This window comes from Hippocampus bargibanti, linkage group LG16 (assembly GCF_051943395.1).
Source record: "Hippocampus bargibanti isolate YZ-2025 linkage group LG16, ASM5194339v1, whole genome shotgun sequence".
NCBI classification, from domain to species: Eukaryota; Metazoa; Chordata; class Actinopteri; order Syngnathiformes; family Syngnathidae; genus Hippocampus; species Hippocampus bargibanti.
The window spans coordinates 1,109,095-1,134,765 of NC_142749.1; the positions used below are offsets into that span (position 1 = coordinate 1,109,095).

General features: G+C 42.3%; 1 protein-coding gene and 1 long non-coding RNA gene across 4 annotated transcripts in view; one reads left to right on the top strand and one right to left on the bottom strand.

Moving 5' to 3' along the window:
* Positions 1–5,437, bottom strand: part of LOC148886041 (uncharacterized) — a 28,046-nt gene extending 22,609 nt beyond the window's left edge. The window contains exons 1-3 of one of the 2 annotated variants that reach the window (XR_016117818.1): positions 4,846–5,437; positions 2,819–4,599; positions 2,677–2,739 (exon numbers count right to left, since the gene is read on the bottom strand). This is a non-coding gene — a long non-coding RNA (uncharacterized LOC148886041). Of the gene's footprint in view, positions 1–1,642; positions 2,740–2,818; positions 4,600–4,845 lie in introns of those variants that run through there. The other variant, XR_016117817.1, reaches the window with a different exon arrangement.
* The window catches only part of opcml (opioid binding protein/cell adhesion molecule-like), a 141,075-nt gene that overhangs the window by 66,176 nt on the left and 49,228 nt on the right, over positions 1–25,671 (top strand). For both annotated transcript variants that reach the window (XM_089016658.1, XM_089016659.1), the window contains exon 3: positions 24,864–24,989. In XM_089016658.1, the coding sequence (XP_088872784.1) occupies positions 24,864–24,989 (126 nt within the window). The remainder of the gene's footprint in view (positions 1–24,863; positions 24,990–25,671) is intronic.

Here is a 25,671-nt window from a genome sequence, read left to right on the forward strand (position 1 = left end):
GTTCAATTTGGATCGTTCTCTTAGCAAAGTCAACCACCATCTGTCCTTCAGCGTTCCTCATCTGGAGTCCAAACCTGCCCATCACCTCCTCATCATCTTCGTTTCCTGCGCCAACATGTCCATTGAAGTCTCCACCAATTACAACCCTCTCACTTCTCGGGATGTTCTGTATGACTTCACCAAAGTCCAACCAAAATGTATCCTTCTCCGCCAGCTCACATCCTACTTGTGGGGCATACCCACAAACAACATTAAACATCACGCCTTCAATTTCTAGCTTGATAATGTCTTTTTTTGAGGATTTGTTTAGTCTCCCCTATGTATTGCTCTTTACAATTTTCATTTTTACAATGTATTGAATAAACTCCATTACTTTGTTTTTCATTTGGCAGCCTATCTTTTGGATGCACTAATTTTTGCCTTGAAGTGTTTATCGGTTTGAAATAAGTAGGAATTTTGTGTTGCCAAATGACTCTTTGTAGTTTTTCAGAAACCCCTGCAATGTAAGGTACTGCTACTCCTCTCCTTTTAGTATCTTCAGAATTGTTGGTTTTATTCCCTATTTTTACCTTTTGACATTTGTTAAAAGACCACTGAGGGTAACCACAGTTTGTGAGTGCTCTCCTGATATGTTTTGACTCCTTTTCTCTACCTTCGACGCTTGTTGGTACATATTAGTTTAGCCCTATGCTGGAGGGTTCTGATAACTCCTAGTTTGTGTTGTAGAGGGTGGTTTGAATTGAAAAGTAAGTACTGGTCAGTGTGAGTCGTCTTCGTAAAAACTTCTGTTTTTAGCACTCTGTCCTCTTGTGATTACTTCACAATTCAAAAAGGCTAGTTGGTTCTCATTAATGTCCTCGCGAGTAAATTTAATGTTGGTGTCTGCCCAGTTGAGGTGATCTGTGTAGGATTGAATTTGTTGTTCTTCAATTATGACGAAAGTGTCATCCACATATTTTTGTCCCCGGGAAGGATGTGAGGGCCTATTCCTCCATCTCTTCCATGTACAGATTAGCCACTATGGGTGAAACTGGTGAGCCCATAGCACAACCATGAATTTGTTTGTAAAATTTCTCCCTAAATCGAAAATACGTAGTGTTAAGGCAAATGGCAGATGTGGTCCGGATTATAAATTTGGTTCTTTCATGCAGGGAAGCGTCCGCCAGCAGTCTCGTCCTCACCACTGAGACTGCTGCTGGAGTTGGGACAGATGTAAAGAGAGAAGTCACATCGTAAGATGCCAATGCTTCCTCAGGTTCCAATATGAGGTCTTTGATTCTCTCTACAAACCCCGTGGTGTTCTCTACGTGATATACTGTGTTCCCAACCAATGGAGCTAAGATAGTTTTTAAATATTTGGCTACATTGTATGTAGAGGAGTCAATGCTATAAACAATGGGTCTGAGGGGGAACCCTTCTTTATGTATTTTGGCAGGCCATAGATACATGGTGTGGCCTCTTCCGGGTATAATCTAAAATACTTCTGTTTGTTTTCATCGATGGACCATTCCTGTATGACTGAGATCTTACACAGACGCATCAGATCAACAGATTATTGTCACGGCACTCGAGGCTTGAGGGCAGGGCTCGAGTGACGAAAGGAAAGCGGGGAGGTTGGATCCAAAATACACGGCGAGACAGATACTCGTGAACAAAAAGTCTTTACTGAGGCACGCATGCAAAAATAACAGCAGGGAGAGGTAAGTGAGAGATCGGTGACGGCAGACCTGACGGCATGGAAGTAGTAATGGTGCCTTTCAGAATACTCCGACAAAGACGATATTGCGCGATCGGTAAATATAGTCAGAAGGCACAATCAAGGGAATGACAAACAGCTGTGGGAACCCAGGTGCGTGATGATGGGAGGGGCCGTCTCCATGGAGCAGCGGAGGAGGTGACAGGAGGGGCGGGGCGCGCCCCGGGCGGCGACGAGATGTGACAATTATTAATTAGAATTTTCAATAGGGTATCCAAATACCACAATATGTGATCCTTGCAGCTCTAGTTTCGGCACAATTAATGTGGTTCCAGGACAATAGTAACAAAGGCATCAGCAATTCAAATGTTAGAGGCTTTCGTTCATTTGTCTTTTTTGTATAGTTTTTGAAATGAACAAATGATTTTTCGATAAGGAATCTGGGGCTCAGAAATGAAATGAATTTTAAAATCAAATTAAAAGGAAATGGTCATTCATAAAGCCTGGCATAGGTGATATGCAGTCGTCAGGTTCTGACGCTAACATGTTAATTTAATTCACTCAGCATGCAGACTCCCTGAAAATTTCCTTGTGTCAGGATCAAATACATGTTTTTTTTCTGTTACTTTTCACCAAGGCCTCCACGATGAAAATTAATAAAGCACTATATATTATACATAGTACTTTGTTTCGCAGAAAGATGTGATCAGAATTAGAGAGCAACTTACGAATTTAATTGGTTCCCAGACAGAGTGTGTAAAGTGAAAAGTGTGTATCTCGAAAAAAAAAATTCCCATTAAAATGGGAATAATCCGTTCCCGGGTTTCCATAAAATACTACTTTTTTACTACTAAAATACTTTTCAACTAAATAAGCCTTAAAACTACACACAAACTACCTTATCCTATGCATAATAAATGTGCTATGGTATTGTAATTAAAGAAATACACTGCATTGTATCATAAAGTCACTTTATTTACATTTGTGACGGTCATTGATGACTTGATGGAATGGCGTTGGAGGTCGAAGGTCAAAGGGACTTGCTGTTTGGAAAGAGAGGCACATTACATGAGGACTGTAATTAAAGAAATAAACTGTGCTGTAAAATAAAGCTGTATTTACCTTTTTGATGGTCATTGATGGCTTATGGAAGGAGAGTCACAGAAGGACTGTTGGTAACTTAACCTCTGGTGTGGCTTCTCTTTGCTTCTTTGGAGACTCCTCATCCTTTTTGTTGATTAAAAACCTCTTAATTGACACCTGTTGCTTTCTGACTTGTAAGGTGTTACGAGGCTGAGGCATCACATTATCGTTCATCATGTTGATGATTGTCATAGCCAGTCTTTTCTGGATGGAACTGTTCGTGAAAGCCTGCACATCATTCCACTTTGCTAACATTGCCTTCTCCTCCTCACCCTCAGATGTTCTCGAACCATCCGTTACGGGCTTTAAAATCCTGAATAAGCGCCGAACTTCCAGGTTGGCGCATGGCGATGTCGGCGTGAATTAGCCGTGCTTTCTCGCATGAAATAGCTTTACTCACACTGTCGCCGGATAGCTGCTTTTCGTGAATCCAAATTAAACAGAAGTTTTTCAACTTCTTCGATTGCCCGAGACCGTCGCTTTAAGAGCATGGAAACACCTTTTGCAACAGACGCACCTTTGATAGCTTCTTTGATGCGAAGGATGGTACCGATGGTGGACTTAGCATAGCCGCGGTCTGTCGCTAAATCACGCACACGTCGTTCGTGTTTTTCAATTATCTGTTTCTTCTCAGCGACGGTGATTTTATTGTGTTTCTTCTTGGGCTGAACACGGGCCTGTGGTGTTTTTTTTTTGGTGCCATAATCGTAAAAGTATAAGCAAAAAGCTGCAAGGAGGCGTTGGACGTGTGCATTCAAAGAGAGGGGGTGTGCAAAGTAGCGTCGGCTGGAGTGCTGTTCGGTTGCCGAAGATCACTCCGCCAGAGCCGAAGGTCATGTGCTTTCGTGTTCTTCCGCAGAAGATTATGTGTTTATGTATACATACTTCCACCGAAGTGCGTAAGATGAAAATAGTTCTTATTATGAGGCTTAATATTCATAAATTTGACGTTCGTATGATGAAAAGTTCGTATTATAAGGCGTTCGTAAGTTGAGGTGTCACTGTACCTTGTTTTATGTATAATAAATGGGCTATTGTATTATAATTAAAGAAATAAACTACTGTATAATAAAGTCATTTTATTTACCTTTGTGATGGTCGTTGATGGCTTGATGGAATGGAGTGGGAGCAGGAGGGAGCAAGGGAGTGACTGTTTGGAAGGAGAGTCACTTTCCATAAGGACTGAACCCTGCCAGCTGCTTTTCATGAATCCAAATCAACAGACATTTTTCAACCTCTTCTATTGCCTGAGAGCGTTTCTTAGACAACACAGAAACACCCCAAGCCACACGTAGCAATGGTCGACTTAGCATAATGGTACTGGCACGCTACGTCACGCAAACGGACACCTTGTTCGTGTTTCTCAATTATCTTCTTCTGCTCGACCGTAATTTTCTTTTTTGTCCTCTTCGGCTTAACACGAGCCAGTGGCGCTGTTTGACCGTTTGGTTGGGTGTTCTTCCGCCGAAAACTAGTCCGCCAGCCCTTGTCTCGGTCCGTGTGTTTCCTGAAAACTAGTTTGTATACCAAGATTATATTCTCGTGAATTTAATGTTTGTAAAGCAAAAAGTTCGTAAGCTAAAGCGTTCCTAAGCCGAGGTATCACTGTATAGTTATTTTTAATTTGTTACTCTCCAGGATTCAGCGGGACTGATAAGGACTTGCAATGAAGTCTTGTCTCCCTCCTGGAGCCTCGCCGTGCACAGACAACTGCCATTTCTGGTTGGTTGTGCCTTCTTTGGTGTAGGACAGACCAGGCTCTGTAAAAATATTTACTAACATCATCATACTGTACCATTTTCATCTCACAGCTTCAAAGACGTAAAAAAAGGCATTGACAATGCGCTTGAGACATAACAGTAGCATCACGTGTGCTTGTGATGTCACAGGATGAATGTAACTGTATAGTTGACAAACTGGCCTTTTTGAACTCAGAACTATAAGAGATTATTGCAGGAGGAATTCACCTAGCAAACAAAATAAAACTAACACATGTGAATGCGCACCTGGACATCCTGGTGGGTCGTCTGGACTACTTCTGCTGGTTCGTCGCAGATCGGGCGAAGTATCCCGGGCTGCTCGTCGAGCCTGTCGGCACTCACTCATCGGAGAAATCAACCGCAGTTAGTTGTGCAGCTATGATACCATTCCAATAATGAGCAAGCGTAGACTGCTTGTTATTGTGATTAAAATGTTTCCCCATGATCGCCGCTCTCTCCTCCATTAGAAGCCTGAAAGCAAGGCCTGACTCCCGGTTGTTTTTCACGGGGCGATCGAAGGCTGCTTTTTTTTGCAGAAAAGCGCAACTGTTGCCCCCTCGTGGGAGGGAATGCATTACCTTTTTCTGAAATTCAAACATAAGATAGACCGGGACTTGTTCTTTCCTCTCCCGCAAAAAAAAAAAAAAAAAAAAAAAAAAAACTGAATAAACTTGGGAATGGGATTCTATGGCATATTTTCAATTCCCGAATACATTTGTGAATGACAGCGGTTGAGTTAATAGTCCGACAATAGAGATATTTGCAGACGATGCTCCAATGTTGTGTACAATGTGTTCTTAAACTCTGCATTAATAATGATTTGATGTTTGAAAGGGGGGTAAAAGAGGCGATTCTTATAAAACAACAAAATCCTTCATTAAACCGGTCTGGTGGGTGAGGTTCAATTTGGATCGTTCATACAATAGCCTGCTCAGGCAAAACAGGTTAGGCAACTTTCGCAATGCTGATGAGGGTCGTTATGCTGATGAGGTGATACCGGGGGGAGTGGGGGTAATAGGCCAATCGTTAGTCAGGAATGTAGGAACAATCAGTGGGGCCACAGGGGGGGGTCCCGCGGCCCCCCCAACCTGAGAGTAGGGACCTTTCATAGCTGTGTCCGGCGCCACCAGGTCTGGACATTAGGGATATATAAATGGGGCCGATACGACCAGTCAGACTTTAGTTCGCTGACGAAGCCTCTTGGATAGGAGGCGAAACGTCCGAAACCTTCACTTTTGTACAGATGACGGCTGAAGAAACCTTCTCATCGATGGACCACTCCTGTACGACTGAGAGCTTACACAGACGTATTAATAATGATAATAATAATAATAATTGCTGGTTGTGCTTTCTTGGCAGCCTGTTCGTGCCAGCACTGATTTAGGTGGTGGACTCACATTTATTGGACTGTTGTCATTGATTCTCTCCTCTTTCATGTCTTCTGTTTCAAACAGAAATCTATATGTAGGATGAGTTGTTACGATTCTATCATTTTCCATGTTCTGTTGTATATTTTTTTGTTATTTTATGTTAAATGATCTGTGTAGGGCCTTGTAATTGTCACGAGTGCAAGATGCCGGAGGTGGACTCCAATAATGCAGGCAGAAGGGGGGAGCAGGGTGTACTTGAGGAATTGTATTTTAAACAGAATGAAAAAATCCAGAGCTCAGACATGATAAAAGCAAAAAAATCCAAAGTGACAAACAATAACCGTGGTTAACGCTAAAAACTGATAGTGACCGTAAAATGAGCGAGAACCTGAACGAGAGCCTGAGAAAACATGAGCTACAGTGGAGACAAACACGACCAAACGTGACAGAAGCAAACAAGCAAACAATGGCCCAACACAGAGTCGCTCCCATCACGTTCCGTGATACATGAGAATCCATTTTGTACATATCTGACCACTTTCTTTTGCCCGACATAGTTAGTATGGATATAATATAAAAACGACATACTACAACGACAGTCGCTGATAGCTACTGGCTAGTAGAGATGTGTCGTTCGCGAACAAGCCGTTTCTTAGTGCCGGATCTCTGAAATGAACAAACAAGGAGCCGGAAATGGGAGCCTACTTTTTTTTTTCCCTTCTATTCCCCGCCCCCAGTCTTGGGTTAAAGCCGCACGTGATTGGTCAAGATCCGTGGTAGAGGCGGGACGGGAAAATTATAGACACACGCAGCAGTGAGAACGAGGAGTGGTTAGTGAAACAGAAGCACACTGTGAGTAGCACATGAAACAGGAAAGGGCTTTCTTATTTTGATTCTGATACCAGAATCATATATGACAAAGAACGTGCTGTAGTCCAAGAACGGGCTAAAACAGCCATAGCTGTTTGTCTAACAACTGACTGCTGGACACCCCGAACCACGACATCCTACATGTCAGTTACATGCCACTTTATTGAAAATTTCAAAGTGGGACATGTCTGCTGGATTGTTTTGAGTTCAATGAAAGACACATTTCTGGAAACTTAGCAGAGGAGCTGGGGAGGTACTGCTGGACGCATGCACTGTTTTGGGGCTTGAGCAGGTCAATGGAGATCAGTGTAGAAAGGTACAGTGGACAAATGTTATCACATTATGCTGTTATTATTATTAAATTATTCTCAATTTTACTAGTTGGGATTATAACATTATTAATATGAAAAGCAAATACAGTAAAGTCTCGTTATATCGATATCGGATATATCGATAGTCCCGGTTATATCGATACTATTTCTATGCACGCACGGAGAAAATTACATACAAACAGGGTCGGATATATCGATAGTCCCGGTTATATCGATATTTTTTCGGACTCCCTTGAATATCGATATAACGAGACTTTACTGTATGTGACAGCTGATCATCAAACCACAGTAACATACATACATAAAAATGGCATTAAGCCATATCAATAAAAAATATTTAATACAGTGTATTTTTTCACATGAGTAATTCGTTTTTCACATACCTTTACATGCTTTTTGGGAGTTCATTAATTTAAGCAAAAAAAAACTGAGGAGCCATTTGGGAAACAAAAGAGCCGGATCTTTTCACTGAGTCGAGCCAAAAGAACCGACTCTCTGAAAAGAGCCGGACTTCCCATCACTACTGGCTAGCCGCTAGTTCATTCGTTGTGAATGGGGGAAGCAGCAGCATTCGAGCTGGCCTCTCTTCTCTCTGTGTATTCATTTTTCCTATTTGGTACACTTCTGACTCTGTACTGCCCCCACGATTTCCTGTGGTATTTCTCTGTTTCGTCCTTAGCTCTACCAATTGTTAAATGGACATAGCAACAGACAAAATGACCTCTGGGGCCGGACGGAATGTTCCGTTTCCGTAATTAATAGAATTGTGTCGGCGGAGGCTCTGCCGAACCCCTGAGATCGACTCACCGAACCCCAAGGGTTCGATCGAACCCGGGTTAAGAACCCGTGATCTACTGTGTATCTTTGTGTGGACTCTACACAAAGCTCAGTTTTCTTACTCTACATTCTAGAGTAAGAGCTATTGACTTTGTGCCTTATTAAAAAAAAAACATGTAAAAAGAAAAAAAAATGTTTTTTTGTTTTTATTTTTTTTCTATAACAAACATACAATCTATTTAAGACGCACGGCCCAAAAAATATACAGTATATATTGCATATTTGTTGATTTATTGATATAGCTAAGAGCTCATTTGTAAATGTGTGATATAAATACTGTCTTGTGTTACCATTAGCTTTCTCCATTTCAAGCATCTGGAGGCAATATGTGTTGTCACAGATGATTTAAATCACACACATTTGACAATTGTACTCACCAGACTTCACTTTCACGAACGTATCACTATGCCAAAACGAGGGCAATACATGAACTATGTGTATATGAACACTCACGTAACAGCAGATGGGATTCAGATCTTACAAGGGATTAACCCCAACACTACAGGCCCTGTCACTATCACTGAAGGATTGGGCCCACAATCTAGGGTAGAGATAGTGTTAATACCTGCCTTAAGATTGCCCCCTCTTCCACGTGCCCTCCACGATGCTAGTTCTGAATGACTCTCTGTCACTCGTGCTCCCTTAGAATCAAACCGACTAATGTTTATCATTTGAGAAATGCAAACACAGAATAAAAGCAACAACAAAAATGTTTATTTTTAAAAACGCAAAAGAGTCCAAAAAAGGAAAATGCTAGTCACGTGGATCCAGGGAAAAAGGAAGTATCAAACAATCAAAGGCAAATAAATGGAAGTGATCTTGGAGTGTATCTGGGTTTCTTGAAAACATGCATGACATGCACAACTATTTTGATTGGATTGTTTTACTTTATTTATTGACATATTTCCCTCAATAGCAACAATTTGCAACTCAGCGAACCCCCTGTTTTTCAAGTAAAGAAGTGACCCTAATGAGGAATAAGCGGTACGGAAAATGGATGGATAGAATCATAATGAGTGTTACACAAATAAATGTTAAATTGGTTCAAAGCACACTGAGGTTGTCAAACGCTTGTCGCTTCATTTCCCCTCATTGCCACTCATCTGCGACTGCTGTTAAAGGATGATCAAAAGAGTATGTCGAGGTTCAAACATGCAAGTGTCACGGTCTTCAAGGTGGTGATGGTGGTGTATCCCAAAAAAGCAGGAGGGAGCAGCAGGATGTAATTGACAAATGGTATTAAATAAAGTCAGCAGGAACAAAATCTGACAGGGTGACGGAAACACATACAATAAACAACACAACGACAACGAATGGTTGTGCCGAGAGTCCTTTTAACTGCCACTGATTGGAATGACCAACACCTGTGCAGGTGCAGGCGGGGCCGATAGCGCCACCCATTGGTCGCCAACCCGATCGTGACAGCAAGCCGCATCATTATTTTGATAAACCAATGGCAACTTTCTCTCTGGCTTCAACCCTGAAGAGATTTTTATCGACTGTCAGTTGCCTGTGGTGCTCCATTTTATTATTGCTTCATCCTTAAAGGACAACCGACGCCTCCGGACAAGTTGTGTCCATAATTTGTAAAATCACTTCAAATGACTTCTACTGAGCGTATTTTACAGACTCATATATATCATATAGCTATATTTTTTAAGACTCACGCTGAATATTCAGGAAGTCTTGTTTTTGAGTTGATGATGACGTCACATTTGGAACGCATTTCAAAAGTCAAAGTCAAAGTCAGCTTTATTGTCAAATATGCTAATATGTGTGACATACAGCACAGATGAAATTACTGTCCTCTCGGACCCAGCATGCAAGGAAGGCAATTATAATTACTTTAACAAACACAATAAACATGAAAACGCCAATTTGCCGGGAGAGGGGAGCCGCTGCGTGTTCACGCGCCGCCATCTTGGGAAAAAAAACAAAACAAATGACAACACAAAGACACAGTCGCGGTACTTTGTTTGGTCTGAAAACTTCGTGTTGATCCGTGTTGATGGCGAAATTAGAAGGAAAACACATAAATCACACAATGGTGAATCAGTGTGTGTTGCACCAAGACTACTATTTGATATTCGTTGACATAAATTCTCAGCAGACAAATCAGCACATTTCCAACTGAGTTTGGGCGCCATCTTGTGCATTTTCTGGGACACTACATTGCTGTCTTTGACGGCTCGAATTCATATGGGAGGACTCCTTTAATCTATTGCAAACGTTTATGCTTCCCTCTTCAGAACTATTTGAATCATATTCATAACTTCATAACATAATTACATCCTTTTTTAATGTTGATACTTGGTGAGGGATTGCATGAGGTCCTCCTCACAAAAATGCCATTCTTCAGTTTAAATTGTGGATGACACTATACATTTGGATTATGAAAAACATAACATGAAATTGTTTTATTCTGTATTGTTTATTTGATGAACAAATGTGAGAGCTCAGGCAAAATGGCAGTTCAGTTCATTGGGACATTGGGTAATAGGTTAACAAAAAGAAACTACTTTATTCATTGTGTACATATTTTTTTTTAATTTAGCGACAAATTATATTTTTTTTCCCTGTCAAATCTCTAAAACAGTATCGGCCCATCCGTGTCAGTTGACCGTAATTGTCATAATACCTGAAGAATTCATGAACATTTTCTCCGTGGTCCATTTAATTACGTTCAAATATGTCCACAGTCAATATCATTTAGTTCAATGCAAATGATCAGCATTGGTTGGTGTTACAGTCCACAATATTTTGTTGCTGTTTATTCTATGTATTTATCTCATCTCATTTTCCGTACCGCTTATTCCTCATTAGGGTCGCGGGGGTTGCTGGAGCCTATCTCAGCTGTCTTCGGGCACGAGGCGGGGGACACCCTGAAGTGGTTGCCAGCCAATCGCAGGGCACACACACCTAGGGACACATTTGGACCTAGGGACAATTTGGAGTTGTCAATACATGTTTTTGGAGTGTGGGAGGAAACCGGAGGACCCGGAGAAAACCCACACGGGTCCGGGGAGAACATGCAAACTCCACACAGGGAGGCCGGACCGGGACGCGAACCGGCGACCCCTGCACTGTGAAGCCGGTGTGCTAACCACTCGACTACCGGGCCGCCCCTCTATTTATTTATTTATTTATTTAGTTATTTTCTTAGTCAGTGAGTGAGTGAGTGAGTGAGTGAGTGAGTGAGTGAGTGAGTGAGTGAATGAGTTATTTAGTTAGTTGTTTATTTGTGTTGTGGTTAATCTTTGCATGTGAGCAGTAGCTCTCTCTTTGCTCTTTTGCTGATTGTTTTCCATTGTTCACAATTTACCTGACCAATCAGTGCAGGGCAGAGTGACCCTCCTGTTAGAGTCTAACAACTGGGTGGTGTCATTTTACATTGTAATTGTTAGCCCCAGTCTCCCCCGTATGTCTGTACTAAATCAGTGGGAATTCAGGATTGTTCACAACAATATCATCCTATTGTGTCATGTATACACCACCGTGATCTTACTCCCTTCGATCAGGGGTGGACAAACCTTTTGGATCAGGCGTCACATTGATTTCTAAAATTTGACAGAAGGACCAGGTCAGCACAAGATACGGTACATGTAAAAAATATTACTTTTATTAATCAGAAGAGTGCCAACTTTGGTAAAGTGTGTACAACATGAACGTCAACGGCATATATGTGTAACAACTATATGCAATATACAGTACATGTACATATTAAAAAAATATATACAGTTAGGACTATTTATGACAAAAGGAGACAAGTAAGATAGCTGGCAGCTTTTCTTTCCACTCACTTTTTGCACTCATTGCAGCATTGCTCAGCTGATGTCGTGCAACAGGCTATTGAAGCCAGCCATGGGACGTTTCTTTGATGCTCATACAGTGGGGCCTCGGATTACGAACAGCTTACATTACGAACTTTTCGGTTTACGAACGTCAAATTTATGAAAATTAAACCTTGAAATACGCACTACTTTTCGCAATACACACCCACCACGGCTGGCGGAGTGATCTTCAGATCTGGCGGAGTGATCTTCGGATCTTCGGCGGAAGCTACCATTCTCTGCAATAGAGAAGCCATCAAAACGAAACGAAAAGCAGTTATCCAGCGACAGCGTGAGTAAAGCAATTATATGCGAGAATGCACGGCTAATTCACACAGATATCGCCATGCGGCAACCTGTAAATTTGGCGCTTATTGGGGATTTTAAAGCCAGCAACGGATGGTTCGAGAACATCTGAGGGCGAGGAGGAGGAGATGGCTGCAGCATCAAGTGAGCTCATCAAGGCAATGTTGGCAAAGTGGAATTCTGTGCATGCAGGCTTTTATCGAACAGTTCCATCCGGAAAAGACTGTGGCTATGAGAATCATCAACATGATGAACGATAATGTGATGCCTCAGTTTCGTAAGACCTTACAAGTCAGAACAGGTGTCAATTAAAAGGTTTTTAATCAGCAAAAATGATGAGGAGTCTCCAAAGAAGCAAAGAAGAGGAGGCACACCAAAGGTTCAGTTACCAACAGTCCTTATGGAAGGTGACTCTCCTTCCATTAGCCATCAACGACCATCAAAAAGGTAAATAAAACTTTATTTTACAGTACAGTTCATTTCTTTAATTACAGTCCTCATGTAATGTTCCTCTCTTTCCAAACAGCAATTCCCTCTGACCTCCGACCTCCAACGCCATTCCATGAAGCCATCAATGACCATCACAAAGGTAAATAAAACAACTTTATTTTATAGTACAGTTTATTTCTTTAATTACAGTCCTTATGGAATGTGACTCTCTTTCCAAACAGCAATTCCCTCGGACCTCCAACGCCATTCCACCAAGCCATCAATGACCATCACAAATGTAAATAAAGTGACTTTATTATCCAGTGCAGTGTATTTCTTTCATTACAATACAATATCACATTTATTATACATAGATTAAGGTATGTTGTGTGTAGGTTTAAGGCTTTTTGAGTTGAAAATTATATTTAATACCTGGATTATTCTCATTTTAATGGTTTCCTATGGGATTTTTTTGGGGGGATACACAGTTTTCGCCCTACACACTCTGTCTGGGAAGCAATTAAGTTTGTAAGCCAAGGTCTCACTGTAGTTAGCGCAATGGAACTCGCCTCCTCTAATATTAGCTGTCGAGTTTGCGGAAAGTTTTCAACACGATTACAGTCACATCATTCCAAGAAACATGCATTTACTCAACTCTACATCAATCCACAAGTAATTCATTACACACAAGTAAATAATTAATCAGGTAATATCTGAGTTATGACCACCCGCTGTAGAACTCCGCAACGTGTTTGTGATGCATTTGGTTGAATAAAAGACTCGAGATCGTCCTTCTTGTTTAGATATGTCACGTTCCGAACATATTGAACAAGTAGGATGTTTATTTGCATTGAGGATACAAAATAACTCTTTCCTCACAAACTCGTGCGACAATTTTCTCCAGCATGACAGCATCTCACTGGCACAGCAATCGGGGGGGAGGATCTCAAAGAGGTGTTGGCGCTCGAGCGGGTGGGATCGCCGCTCTTTGAGACAGAATCAGAATCATCTTTATTGCCAAGTATGTAGCACACACAAGGAATTTGTTTCCGGTAGAACACGCTGCACTAGTATCGTCGTCAAAAAAAAAAAAAACTGCTAAGTGGCACTATACAGTTCCATTTTGGCTACTGTTGAAAGAGTTCAAGAGTTCAAAGAGTTAATGGCTTGGGGGAAGAAGCTGTTTAAATGTCTGCTGGATTTGGTGCGCATGGATCGGTAGCGCCTGCCTGAGGGGAGTAGCTGGAAAAGGTGGTGGGCAGGGTGCGGAGGGTGCAGTAGGATTTTCCGCGCCCTAGTTTGGATTCTTGCAGTGTGCAAGTCCTCGAGAGTGGGTAGGGCGGTGCCAATGATTTTTTCCGCCATCCTAACTGTCCGTTGAAGTCGGATTTTGTCCATTTTCGTGGCGGCCCCGAACCAAACGGTGATGGAAGAACACAGGATGGATTCGATGACAGCCGTGTAGAAATGTTGCAGCACCTCCTGTGGCAGGCCATGCTTCTTTAGCAGCCTCAGGAAGTACATTCTCTGTTGGGCCTTTTTCAGGATAGAGTTGGTGTTGACCTCCCACTTCATGTCCTGGGAGACTGTGACACTTGAAGGTCTCAACGGTTGACACAAGGCAGTTAGATAGTGTGAGGTGTCAGGTGACCTCTTCTGGCTTCTCCGTTAGCAAGTAGAGTGATTTTTGGACAGCTCGCATGCGTGGGAAGCCGTGCATATTTGGGTCAGCAGAAACAGTAATAAAGATTGGCAATACGAAATATAAAATTATTAAAATGACACTAAAAGTTATAAGATTTATAAATGAACTGTCAACATTGGATTGATTGGATTGGATATGCCTTTATTAGTCTCACAGTGGATAAATTTGCATTTTACAGCAGCAAAGTGATGAAAGGAATGAAATTTTGGTATACAATAATATTCAATAGAAAACGTTTAAAAAAAACAGATTAACATCATATACTATCCTGTCGTATAAACCTCGCGTCAGCCATTTTGAATGTTTTCGATATACGACTGTTTGACTTACGACCGTTTTGTCAGAATGGAATCCGGTCGTAATTTGGATGTTACCTGTATATCCATTCCTTTTCCGTACCGCTTGATCCTCATTAGGGTCGCGGGGAGTGCTCGAGCCTATCCCAGCCGTCTTCGGGCATTAGGCGGGGGTTTTCCAGCCAATCACAGGGCACACAGAGACAAACAACCATCCACTCACACTAACACCTAGGGACAATTTTAGAGTGTTCAATCAGCCTGCCATGCATGTTTTTGGAATGTAAGGGGAAACCGAAGGACCCGGAGAAAACCCAGCGGGCCTGGGCAGAACATGCAAACTCCACACAGGTAGGACGGACCGGGTCTTGAACTCATGACCTCTGCTCTGTGAAGCCGGCGTGCTAACCACTCGACTTCCGGGCCGCCCACAATTAATTCTAAGAATGGAAATTGCCAGAATTGAACTAAGCAATAATCGTTTCCTTGTTTGCTTGTAACCCGCTTCATTTAGTCAAATGCATATCAGTTTATCTGATATGAAAGAAATCATTCAAATCAAACCTCAATTGTGGTCCACCCCCTTTTCCCACCTCTGCACTAGATAGTGAAAACCAGGATAGCATACCACTCTTTGCTCTTCCACACCTGCCATACTTATGTTAGCCCTTTCCCCAGTCCCATCATCCAGAGAGGTCATAACAGTTGATTTGTTGTTAAGATTTTGGTCCAATTCTCTTTTCACGGTTGTCAAATGAGCCGTCTCTGTGGTCGACTGGTTAACACTTCAACCACATAGTGCAGAGATGCAGGGTTCGATTTTGTTTCCGGCCTTCCTGTGTGGAGTTTGCATGTTCCCCTTATGCCTGTTTGGGCATTTTCCAGGCACTGCAGTTCCTTCCCTCATTCCAAAATCATGCCTCGTCGTGGAACACTCTACATTGTGGGAGGGCAGATGGTTGTTTGGCAATGTGTGCTCGACCAGATTAGGGTGTTCCCTGCCTGCTACCCGAAGCAAGCTCGGATATGCTCCAGCATGCTCTGTGATCCTTGTGAGGATAAGCAGATTGTAAAATGCAGTGGTGGTCCGTGCATTTCACACCTAGGCCTTCAGTGAAGTCCTACTTAGTTCGACTTGAACAAATATCCCTCGTAATACCATAATTTATGACACAACGGCTGGAGATATCATTTACAAAAGCACACGCACACAGTACTGGGCGTGGCATCACCTTAATCGTCTACAACACAGGCTATTTTCCGGAGCAATTACACATCAATAAATCTGCATCAGCAATTAGAACTTGTCACTATACGTGATACTGCAAACACTTAAAAATAAAAGGAAATTTAAAATCATTTGTCCACAAAGTTTTATGAACTCCACCAAGAATATGCAATCTTTAACAAGATTTTACGCTAAATTACAAAATGTCAGTTTAATATAAGAAAAACAACAAGACGTTCACAAAACAAACTATTTGTTGAAAATAAAAGTCAACAAATGTTTTTCATTTGTTCTTGAGAATAGGCTTACAATATGCGACAGCGAGTTGTCCTCTCCTTCTGCCTTCTGCTAAAGTTTCCGAGTTTGATCTGTTGTCAGCTTGGTTGATTTGCATAGCGCTGCTGCGGTAAAGTGAGTATCCAATCACAGGACGCGTACGTCATGTTCAACGCGAGGCCCTCTAGCTGGCCTTACTGTGCCAACTCGTGATCTGATTGGCTATCGCAACTGTATATCAACTACATGTGCCCGTTCATGTACAGCGCACAGACGCCCTCACTGTTGATTGTGAAGGCGTCGGTCAGATTTCATACAGCCTGGCGACACAAACTAGCTGAATTCTGATTGGATTAAAAACTCTGACCTAAAACTACAACACTGAAAGGAGCATAACCAAATGGATATAATATAACATAATATAACAAGAAAACAGTATGTAGAATAATTATATATATATTTAGAAAAAAACTTTTTTAATGAAATGGACTTTTATTATAATTATGATAATTATGTCTGATTATGTTAGGCCAGCAGAGAAGGCCTTGCTGGCCCTGATGGCCCACCACTAGTAAAATGGATGGATGGTTGTGCCACATTTTATGAATGGAAGTCAGTTATGTCTCACTAGATGTATCATCGAATGCGGGCTAATGAGTCCCAAACCATCAGTTAGTTTCAACCTTGTTTATGTTTTTTTATTTATTTATGTGGTTTAGAGCAGTTATTTTCAACCAGTAGTGTAGCAAAAGACAGCCAGAAGATATTTACTTACAGGCTTGCACTATTACAGTTTTTTATGTAACAGTTTTGCACATTTAAAGTATACAGTTGACATTTTTTATTTTACTATGCTTCGAATACCTTGTTTTCTATCCTTTCACCCCCCCCCCACCTATCCCCCTTTCAAATTGCTGCTGTGGACTGCAAATTTCCCCATTGTGGGACGAATAAAGGTTTTCTGATTCTGATTTCAACGTGTGGCTATTTCTGCAAGTAGTCATCTAACACTACTGTAAGTCCAACATGTTGAATAGTCTTCGTCTAATCAAACCCAATCGCATGGGAATTCACCGTTGGCTACTCTGCCGTTGACATTCTTCATTAAAAGGGGCCATCTAGTGGCCCATAACCATAAAAAAATCATTACCGAATTGAATAGTATAAGGCCATCTAGTGTTTGGAAAAAAATAATTTCAACTGTCCAAACTACCAATCAAAATGAAAATTCTAGATGACAAAATTTAATTTGGTGCAATTTAGAACACGTGAACTCAGAGGTGGTTGGATGAGAAATCCTACAGCATTCTGAACATGTAGTGTTGAAAAACGTGTCTGAAAAATCTCATGGAAAAAACAATGTGTGCAAGTAAAATTTCTCGCACATTCGAGTAAACGGCGAAAACTATACTTTTGGAAAGTTAAATTATTGTCAATCTATTGTTATCATTGATCCCAAACCCTAACCCTAACCCTAACCCTAACCATGGGTGTGCTAACTCTATATATGTTTGCAGTGATCATGCAAGATGAATTCAGCCAGCCGACGAGGCATCTCATGTCGAATCCCCTATGAAAATTGAAACGGGGCTTCAATTTCGTTTTCAAACTCATCTAGACAAATTGCAGTGTGGAGGATCGTTGTGGAGGAGGAGGAGTTTATGATGCTTGCTGATGATGCTTGCCACTTGCTGATCAGAGCCTGATTGCTGAACACATCCATTGGTTCATGTTGTTACCAATGTGACAGTCAGCTTGGCACCAAAGAATATTCTGCACGCGGCTGCCTCCATCTTCAGAGCGTTTCTGCCTTGGTGCTTTTCAGTGACGTGCAGTCAGGGGAGGCAGGTGAGGCAGTGCCTCACCTGTCATCATGGAAAGCTGTCATGGAAATATCAAATGAAAAAATAAATTAAACAGTTATATGTATTTAATGATTTGTACTTTAAAGTTCTTGTCCATTTAACTTCACCGTTTTAGGATTTTTTTCAAAATCGCTGAATTTTCACATTTACCGTTCAAATACTAAGTAGAGACGAGCGGTGAGGCAGCAGCCGGCTGAGCCCCAACATGGATTGCGCAATCACTATGCTTACTGTGCTGGCTTGCTCTGCAGTGAGACCGCATTGCTGTCCTTCTGCATATCGCTATTAAAGCGTTCAAACACGTTTAGTATATGAACTAAATTTCTACAGTTTATCTGGTGTATATAATGTAGAGTCATTGTACATTATAAATACTGTACTACAGTGTTTATTTTGTTTTATTATTATCAAAACGCTGTGCCTAGGTGAGGCAAACAGTTCTCCCGCCTCATGACAGGGGGCGCTTGTGATTCCAGAGATACTTCCGACTCCACGTCTGCAAGAATTAGAGACAGAAAGCTATAGTAAACAGTTAGCAAGTAAAGTGCAACCCTGCAGTCATTTTTTTCGTGTTGCTTGGCCTCACTTTCAGAATGGAGGGTTACATATCTAAATTGAAAGAATTTTCTAAACTGGACTTTCAATCGAAGCAGGAGGTAATAATTAAAGGAAGACCAACACCAGAGCTAAACGACGGGACACAATACTCGCTCTTTTCAGGCGGACTGGTACACACGAAAAGGCTGGCTGGATGTCCAGCAAGAAACCGCCTTTTCTGCTTTTCCTGCCTTCTGTTCTCAACTTGTGACAATGTCTGGACTCAAATGGGATATTGCGACCTGAAAAATTTACAACGGAGCCTCATCAGCATCGACAATACTAAGGTAAAGGAGAACCGGGAGATTTTAAAAGATCTCATCAATGCCACCTGCTTCCTTACCATTTCGTGGAAATGATGAAAGTAAAGGCTCTGCTAATCGTGGCAACTATGTTGAACTATTACATGCTTTCGCTGAGAAAGATGACAGGCTAGCGAATCATTTTGGGACATCCACTGTATTTTGTAGCCTGTGAAACAGAATAGAGAACAATTTAATTGAAGCAGTTGGCGATGTCAATAGAAATGACATTAAAAAGGAGATCAGTGCAGCCCCATTTCAAAGTCAAAGTCAAAGTCAGCTTTATTGCCATGCTAATATGCATGACATACAGCACAGATGAAATTACTGTCCTCTCGGACCCAGCATGCAAGGCACTTATAATTACTTAACAAACATAAACATGAAAACTCCAATTTGCTGGGAGAGGGGAGCCGCTGCGTGTTCACGCGCCGCCATCTTGGGGGAAAAAAAAAAAAATAAAAATAACAAATATGACAACACAAAGACACAGAGTCATTCATTCTTCAGGACATGCTGTACCCTCTTTGTGATGACATGAAGCAGTTCTAGTTGAAAGAGGAGAGGATCAAAGCATCCATGTCAGCAGTGGATCAGGGACGTCATGGTGGAATTTGTATGTCTACTACAAGCTGAATGTTGAACGCAAACACAAAGCTGTAGCATCCATTGACGAAAAGACATTGTCTCACATCTCCTGTCCCACATAAATCCGCTTCAATTCCAAGCCGCGACAGTTCCACATACGCATCGGCGCTCTGCGCTGACGCTGCTTTCTTCTTATCACAGGCTCCTCAAGCCATGCATCCATCCAACCGCAGACTGTCCAACAGCACTGACCTTTCCACTGAACAAAGCGGGGCTGTGAAGATGCTGCCCATTACAGGCGCAAAAAAAGCACAATGGCTCCTTTGGTGTCCAGCGAAGGTAGTCGAATGGCTCCGACATTCCTCCCATTCAAAAACAGTACTGGCATATTCATGCTCCCGAAAGGCGCAACCGCTCAGCACAGTCTCCTCCTTGATGAATGTCGTGGCCAAAAATGCTGAAAAACAATCTGTATCCGTTCCACGTGACACACAACAACATAAAGTGACAAAAGAAAACACAATAACAAGACAAAAACAACAAAAAAAGCAAGGCTCGTGAGAGCACTTGCTGATGGCTGCCTACTCAGGCTACTGTAGAAGTAGACAAGATTGTCATTCTCAGCACTGAAAACATACAGTCGGAACAGGACTGATCAAGGACGACTTTCTTCACTGGCAGTGATCTCCGTTGAGACAGAGACTTTTAAAACTGAAGAAAGATAAGGAAGGCTTCTACAAAGAAGTTATCGATGCCTTTCTTCTTCACAAGTAAAGGTAACACGATAAAAACATTTTTTTTTCTATGCTACAGTTTGTATATATAAAGAATGCTGACATGAAATTTTAAACAAAATATGTTAACTGTTGCCAATCAAATGGTGAATAAGCTACTCTGTAGAGTTCATATGTTTGTAAATCTGACTATGATGACGTCAGTGCCTCACCAGCCATGAACCGCACCGCACGTCACTGGTGCTTTTGGTGTCGCAAACTGGAGACATTGATTTGCATTCGATCAAATCATGTCAAATTAGACTTAACACATGCATCCTTGGAGGCATATAGCCTCTTGCATTTTTTTTTATGTGTGTGCAATCAAAGATGTTCTTTTCCTGTCTTCCTAAAAATGTTAGATTTTGTTCTGCCGCTTGGATACTTTCTCAACCACCAGCTCGGCTCTGTTTCCAACTGTCTCATCATCTGCACACTAGTAAAAAGAAAAAAAGGTTATTCATCATAATGTGCACATCAACTCTGTACTCCTTCAATTGCATGTGTCCGTCAAATGATTCATGTTTATGAAACGTAACAATTTGTCAGGTCAAAATTATCATCACACTTTCACTATCATTATTTTAGTGAATCTAAAAAGCTATATTTTATGGAAGGATTCGTGGTCCTTCAATTATCTCTGAATCTAGCAACATTTGCCCCGTACATTTTATCCAATTTGAAATAAATGTTCATGTCGGTCAGTCCAATTTGCATGTCATATTTCTTACCCTTCCAATTGACATGCCTTGAGTAAATTGGTAATCTTATGCGCACAGGGCGATTGCTATATGACCTATTCTCCCCCAGATGACAAATGCCATAAATAACTCTGGCTTCTTTCAAATGTAAACAGCCAAGATGCGTATAAAAAACACAATTCAGCTCAATCTAAATGCCAATAATCCTATAATTTCATACATTTACTCCGTCACTCAGTCGTTTGCACACTATTGTATTTCATTCATTCAACTTCGATATTGCTTCATCCCCACGAGACGTGGGGGTTGCTGGAGTCCATCTCAGCTGTCTCCGGAAGCTAAGCAGGGAACACACACACACACACACACACACACACACACACACACACACACACACACACACACACACACACACACACACACACACACGCACTCACACCCAAGGAGATCATACAACTCACCCATTTGGTCATGATCTGGTTGGTGACCAACGGGTGGCGCTGTCGGCCCCGCCTGCACCTGTACAGGTGCAGGTGGCGCTGTCGGCCCCGCCTGCACCTGTACAGGTGCTGGTTGTCCCGATCAGTGGCAGACTGACACGTTCGGATTGGCGACCAACGGGTAGGGCTGTCAGCCCTGCCTACAGCCTCGCAGGTGCTGGTCGTTACAATCTGTGGCAGTCAAAAGGACTCCCGGCACGACCATTCGGTGTCGGGTCATTGTATGCATTGTATGCAATTTTATGCATTGTGCATTGTGTATGCATTGTATGCTGTGCATGTGTTTGTTTCATCTTGGCAGACTTTTGATACTTTGTATTTTTCTGTTCAAATGATTTTAGCGTTCTAGATTTTGTTCCTGTTGACTTTATTTAAGTACAATTTCTCAAATACCTTGTGCTTCCTCCTGCCTGCTTTTTGGGATCCACAACCGTCATCACAACCTTGCAAACCGTGTCAGAATGACCCAACCAACCATCGGATCCCGCCGGTACAACGGACCGCTCTCATTCCCACCCTGTGCCTGGCAGTGCAACGTCCACGTTAGCCCACGCCGGGTCGAGTTTGAATTGTGTCACTCGACGAGCCGTAACGTCCACGTCAACGTCCTGCCAAGACCTCTTTCCAGGTGGCCATCCAGGGTGACACTGGGTGTCTGGCAGTGCATGCCCAAGTCTAGCCACACGTCGTCGTACATGTTGAATTGAGTCACATCCATGACGAGCTGTACAACGTCCACATCCACGTTAGTCCGAGACCCCACTCACCGCTGGATCCCGAAGCGGCTAAGGACTGGTCCCCCGTGCCAAGCATTTCACGCCCACGTCAACGTCCGGCCGAGACCAGTTCCCATACGGCCGTCCGGGGTGCCACTCTGCGCATGGCAGTGCGACGTCCGCGTTGATCCATGTGTCGTCATGTGAATGTGCGAGAGAGATCGCACTCACACCCACGACAATCAGTGCCGCGTCCACGTCAACGTCAGGCCGAGACCCGTTCCCATCAGGCAGCAGCCCATCATATGCTAGAGAGGCAACTGTTGCCGTCTCCACCTTTGTTTCCTGGCGAGTTGGACCTTTTGCGAGACTGTTGGGACTTCTGGAAGCATTCCCTTGAAGGGGGAGGGGTACTGTCATGATCTGGTTGGTGACCAACGGGTGGCGCTGTGGGCCCCGCCTGCAGCTGCACAGGTGCTGGTCGTCCCGATCAGTGGCAGACTGCCACATTCGGATTGGCGACCAACGGGTAGCTGTTGGAATCTAATTCCCGTTTCTCTTCTGGTTCGGAGTTCAACAGAGTTTTATGATAAAATACCAGCGGGGACGATAGATGGTGAACAGAAAAGACTACTTTATTCTAGTAAAACAATAGAAGAACATCTCTCGTCAAAGCGGGAAGCCAAGAGCACAATGCCCGCCTCTTCAACCGAGTTTACCTCACACAGCAGCGATCTGTTGTCCAATCAGCTACGGACAAGTGTTGGGAGAACATTAGACTGAAATTTGATACCTGTTACACTCTGCATACGCAACTAGTTAACTAATAAGCTACATACATCCATATAGACTAAACTAAACATGAAATAACATAGTATGTATTAAACTAAACATGAAATAACCCATGATGTTTACGGATGTGTATAAAAACACTATCATAGCGCTGTCAGCCCTTCCAGCAGCCTCGCAGGTGCTGGTCGTTACAATCAGTGGCAGTCAAAAGGACTCCCGGCACGACCATTCGGTGTTAGGTCATTGTATGCATTTTATGCAATTGTATGCATTGTACATTGTGTATGCATTGTATGGATTGGATTGGATTGGATATGCCTTTATTAGTCTCACAGTGGAGAAATTTACATTTCACAGCAGCAAAGTTTTAGAAAAACGAAATACTTTGGAAAGGCAGCCACTCTCGCGGCGCCGTCTTGAAGTCAAAAGAACTCAAATGATGTTAGCGTTCTAGATTTTGTTCCTGTTGACTTTATTTTAATACAATTTCTCAAATACAACCTCCTTCTCCCTCCTGCCTGCTTTTTCGGATCCACAACCGCCATCACCACCTTGCAAACCCTGACACATTTTGCATGCTCACCTCTCCATCAGCGGGCATTAGCTCAATCTGTGTACATCAACTTCCTCTTAATAAACTCACACAATTAACGCAACAACAAAACATTGCTATCTATCAGCAATCGTCATCATCACCCCATTTTTCACAGTTACAGGCAACTATTTGATTGTATTAATCATTTTCTGAAAATATTATGGCATTGCCCGGTGTCCGTGCTGTAAAGACTGGGAGGGTGATTAAATATGTGTCCATGTGGCAACACGTCACTGATCAGAATCAGAATCAGAATCATCTTTATTGCCAAGTATATAGAACACACAGGGAATTTGTTTCAGGTCGAACATGCTGCACGAGTATCATCATCAAAAAAGAGGCACTATACAGTTCCATTTGGGCTACTGTTCAAAGAGTTAATGGCATGGGGGAAGAAGCTGTTTAAATGACTGCTGGATTTTGCTGGATTGATTGTCTCGTTCCTCCGAGAGACGATCAGAGGAGAAGTTTTTTAAGAGAGCAACTGCAAACTCCGAACTGGGCTCTCTGCAAGATTCTGGTGGGAAAAAAAGAGAGCAAAGAGGCACTATAGAGCTCAAGGCAACATAGTGAAAATTATCTTTCATATGGAACCTGGGATGAGATGAAACCTACTCCAACATCCCTGCCGTATAGTAACAAGTTATCAACAGCGCCAGGGTGCTTAATAAGCTTCAATGCCAGCTCCAAATGAAACACCAGTAGCTTCAAAACAAGCCGACAGAGTTAAATAATAGTTTCACACTGACGATCAATACATTGCGAAATAATATTGTAATTAAATATACTGTTCAGAGTGTCCTTTTCAATTTTCAATTTGGATCGTTCATACAATAGCCTGCTTAGGCAAAACAGGTTAGGCAACATTCGTGATGCTGACGAGGTGATACCGGAGGGAGGGGAACAAACAGGCCAGTCGTTAGTCAGGAATGTAGGAACAATCAGTGGGGCCACAGGGAGTGGTCCTCTGCTCCCCCCAATCTGAGAGTAGGGACCTATCATAGCTATGTTCGGCACCGCCATGGCTGGACATTAGGGATATATAAATAGGGCCGATACGACCAGTCAGACTTTAGTTCGCTGACGAAGCATCTTGGATAGGAGGTGAAACATCCAACACCTTTAAAAAAAGTACAGATGACGGCTGAAGAAACCTTCTCATCGATGGACCAGCTTACACAGGCGTAGAATGTCCTTTTGTAACATTTTTGGCTGGTGGTGTGCCACAAAATTTTATTAATGTAAAAAAAAAGTTGGTGAATGTCAAAAAAAGTTGAAAAACACTGGTTTAGAGTACCGATCGCTCACATGCCATTTGTTTTGTCGTCAGTCATAATTTGCCATTTCTCTTTTCAGTACCAGCCAGGATCACGAATATATCCAACGACATGACAGTAAACGAAGGCAACAACGTCAATCTGATGTGCTTTGCGATGGGTCGGCCAGAAGCGACCATTATATGGAGGCATCATTCCCCAGGAGGTAAGATGTCTTTCACAAAGTCTTCTTTAGACTTAAGTTATAATGTTTTACACACTCACTTTGGTGATACAGGCAGCTAACTAACGTTGTATCCATATTAGGGTTGTGCATCTATGAACAAGAATTGAATGGAACTCTGACTGACATTACGGTTCTCTCAGAAAAATTCCAATTTTATAATAATTTATAGTTAGCCGTATGGAATAAGCATGAACAAAGAAGAACCTGACTCTGTGTGGCGCAGGACCCTCCTATTAACACAAGTTGTGGTATCTGCTGGCCTCTCCTCTTTCCAATCTGCCCCGTTGCCCAATTACTACTTGACAACTCAGGGCGTAGGCCGTGCCCTGTCCGCAGATCTCCCTAGCCGCGCCGTCATCCAAGACCCCGCGATGATGGTGGTCGCCTTTTGCAGGGTCTGACATTAGATTTGGGTAGATCTTATGAGACCAGTGAAGCAACAGGTTAAAGTGGAACTAAAACAGTAAACCAAAACACACATGCAAAAGAGCTAATATTTTGCTCAGATTTGGGCAAAGGGCACTGTCCACATTGTCCCGCTCACAATCTCTCACCATCTCCCACAATGACCATAAAGTCAAAATGTAAAATATGTGTCTCGTAATTTGAAAGTTGTGGTTTTATTTTTTGTGCAAACTTGGACACGTTTACACAGCTATAA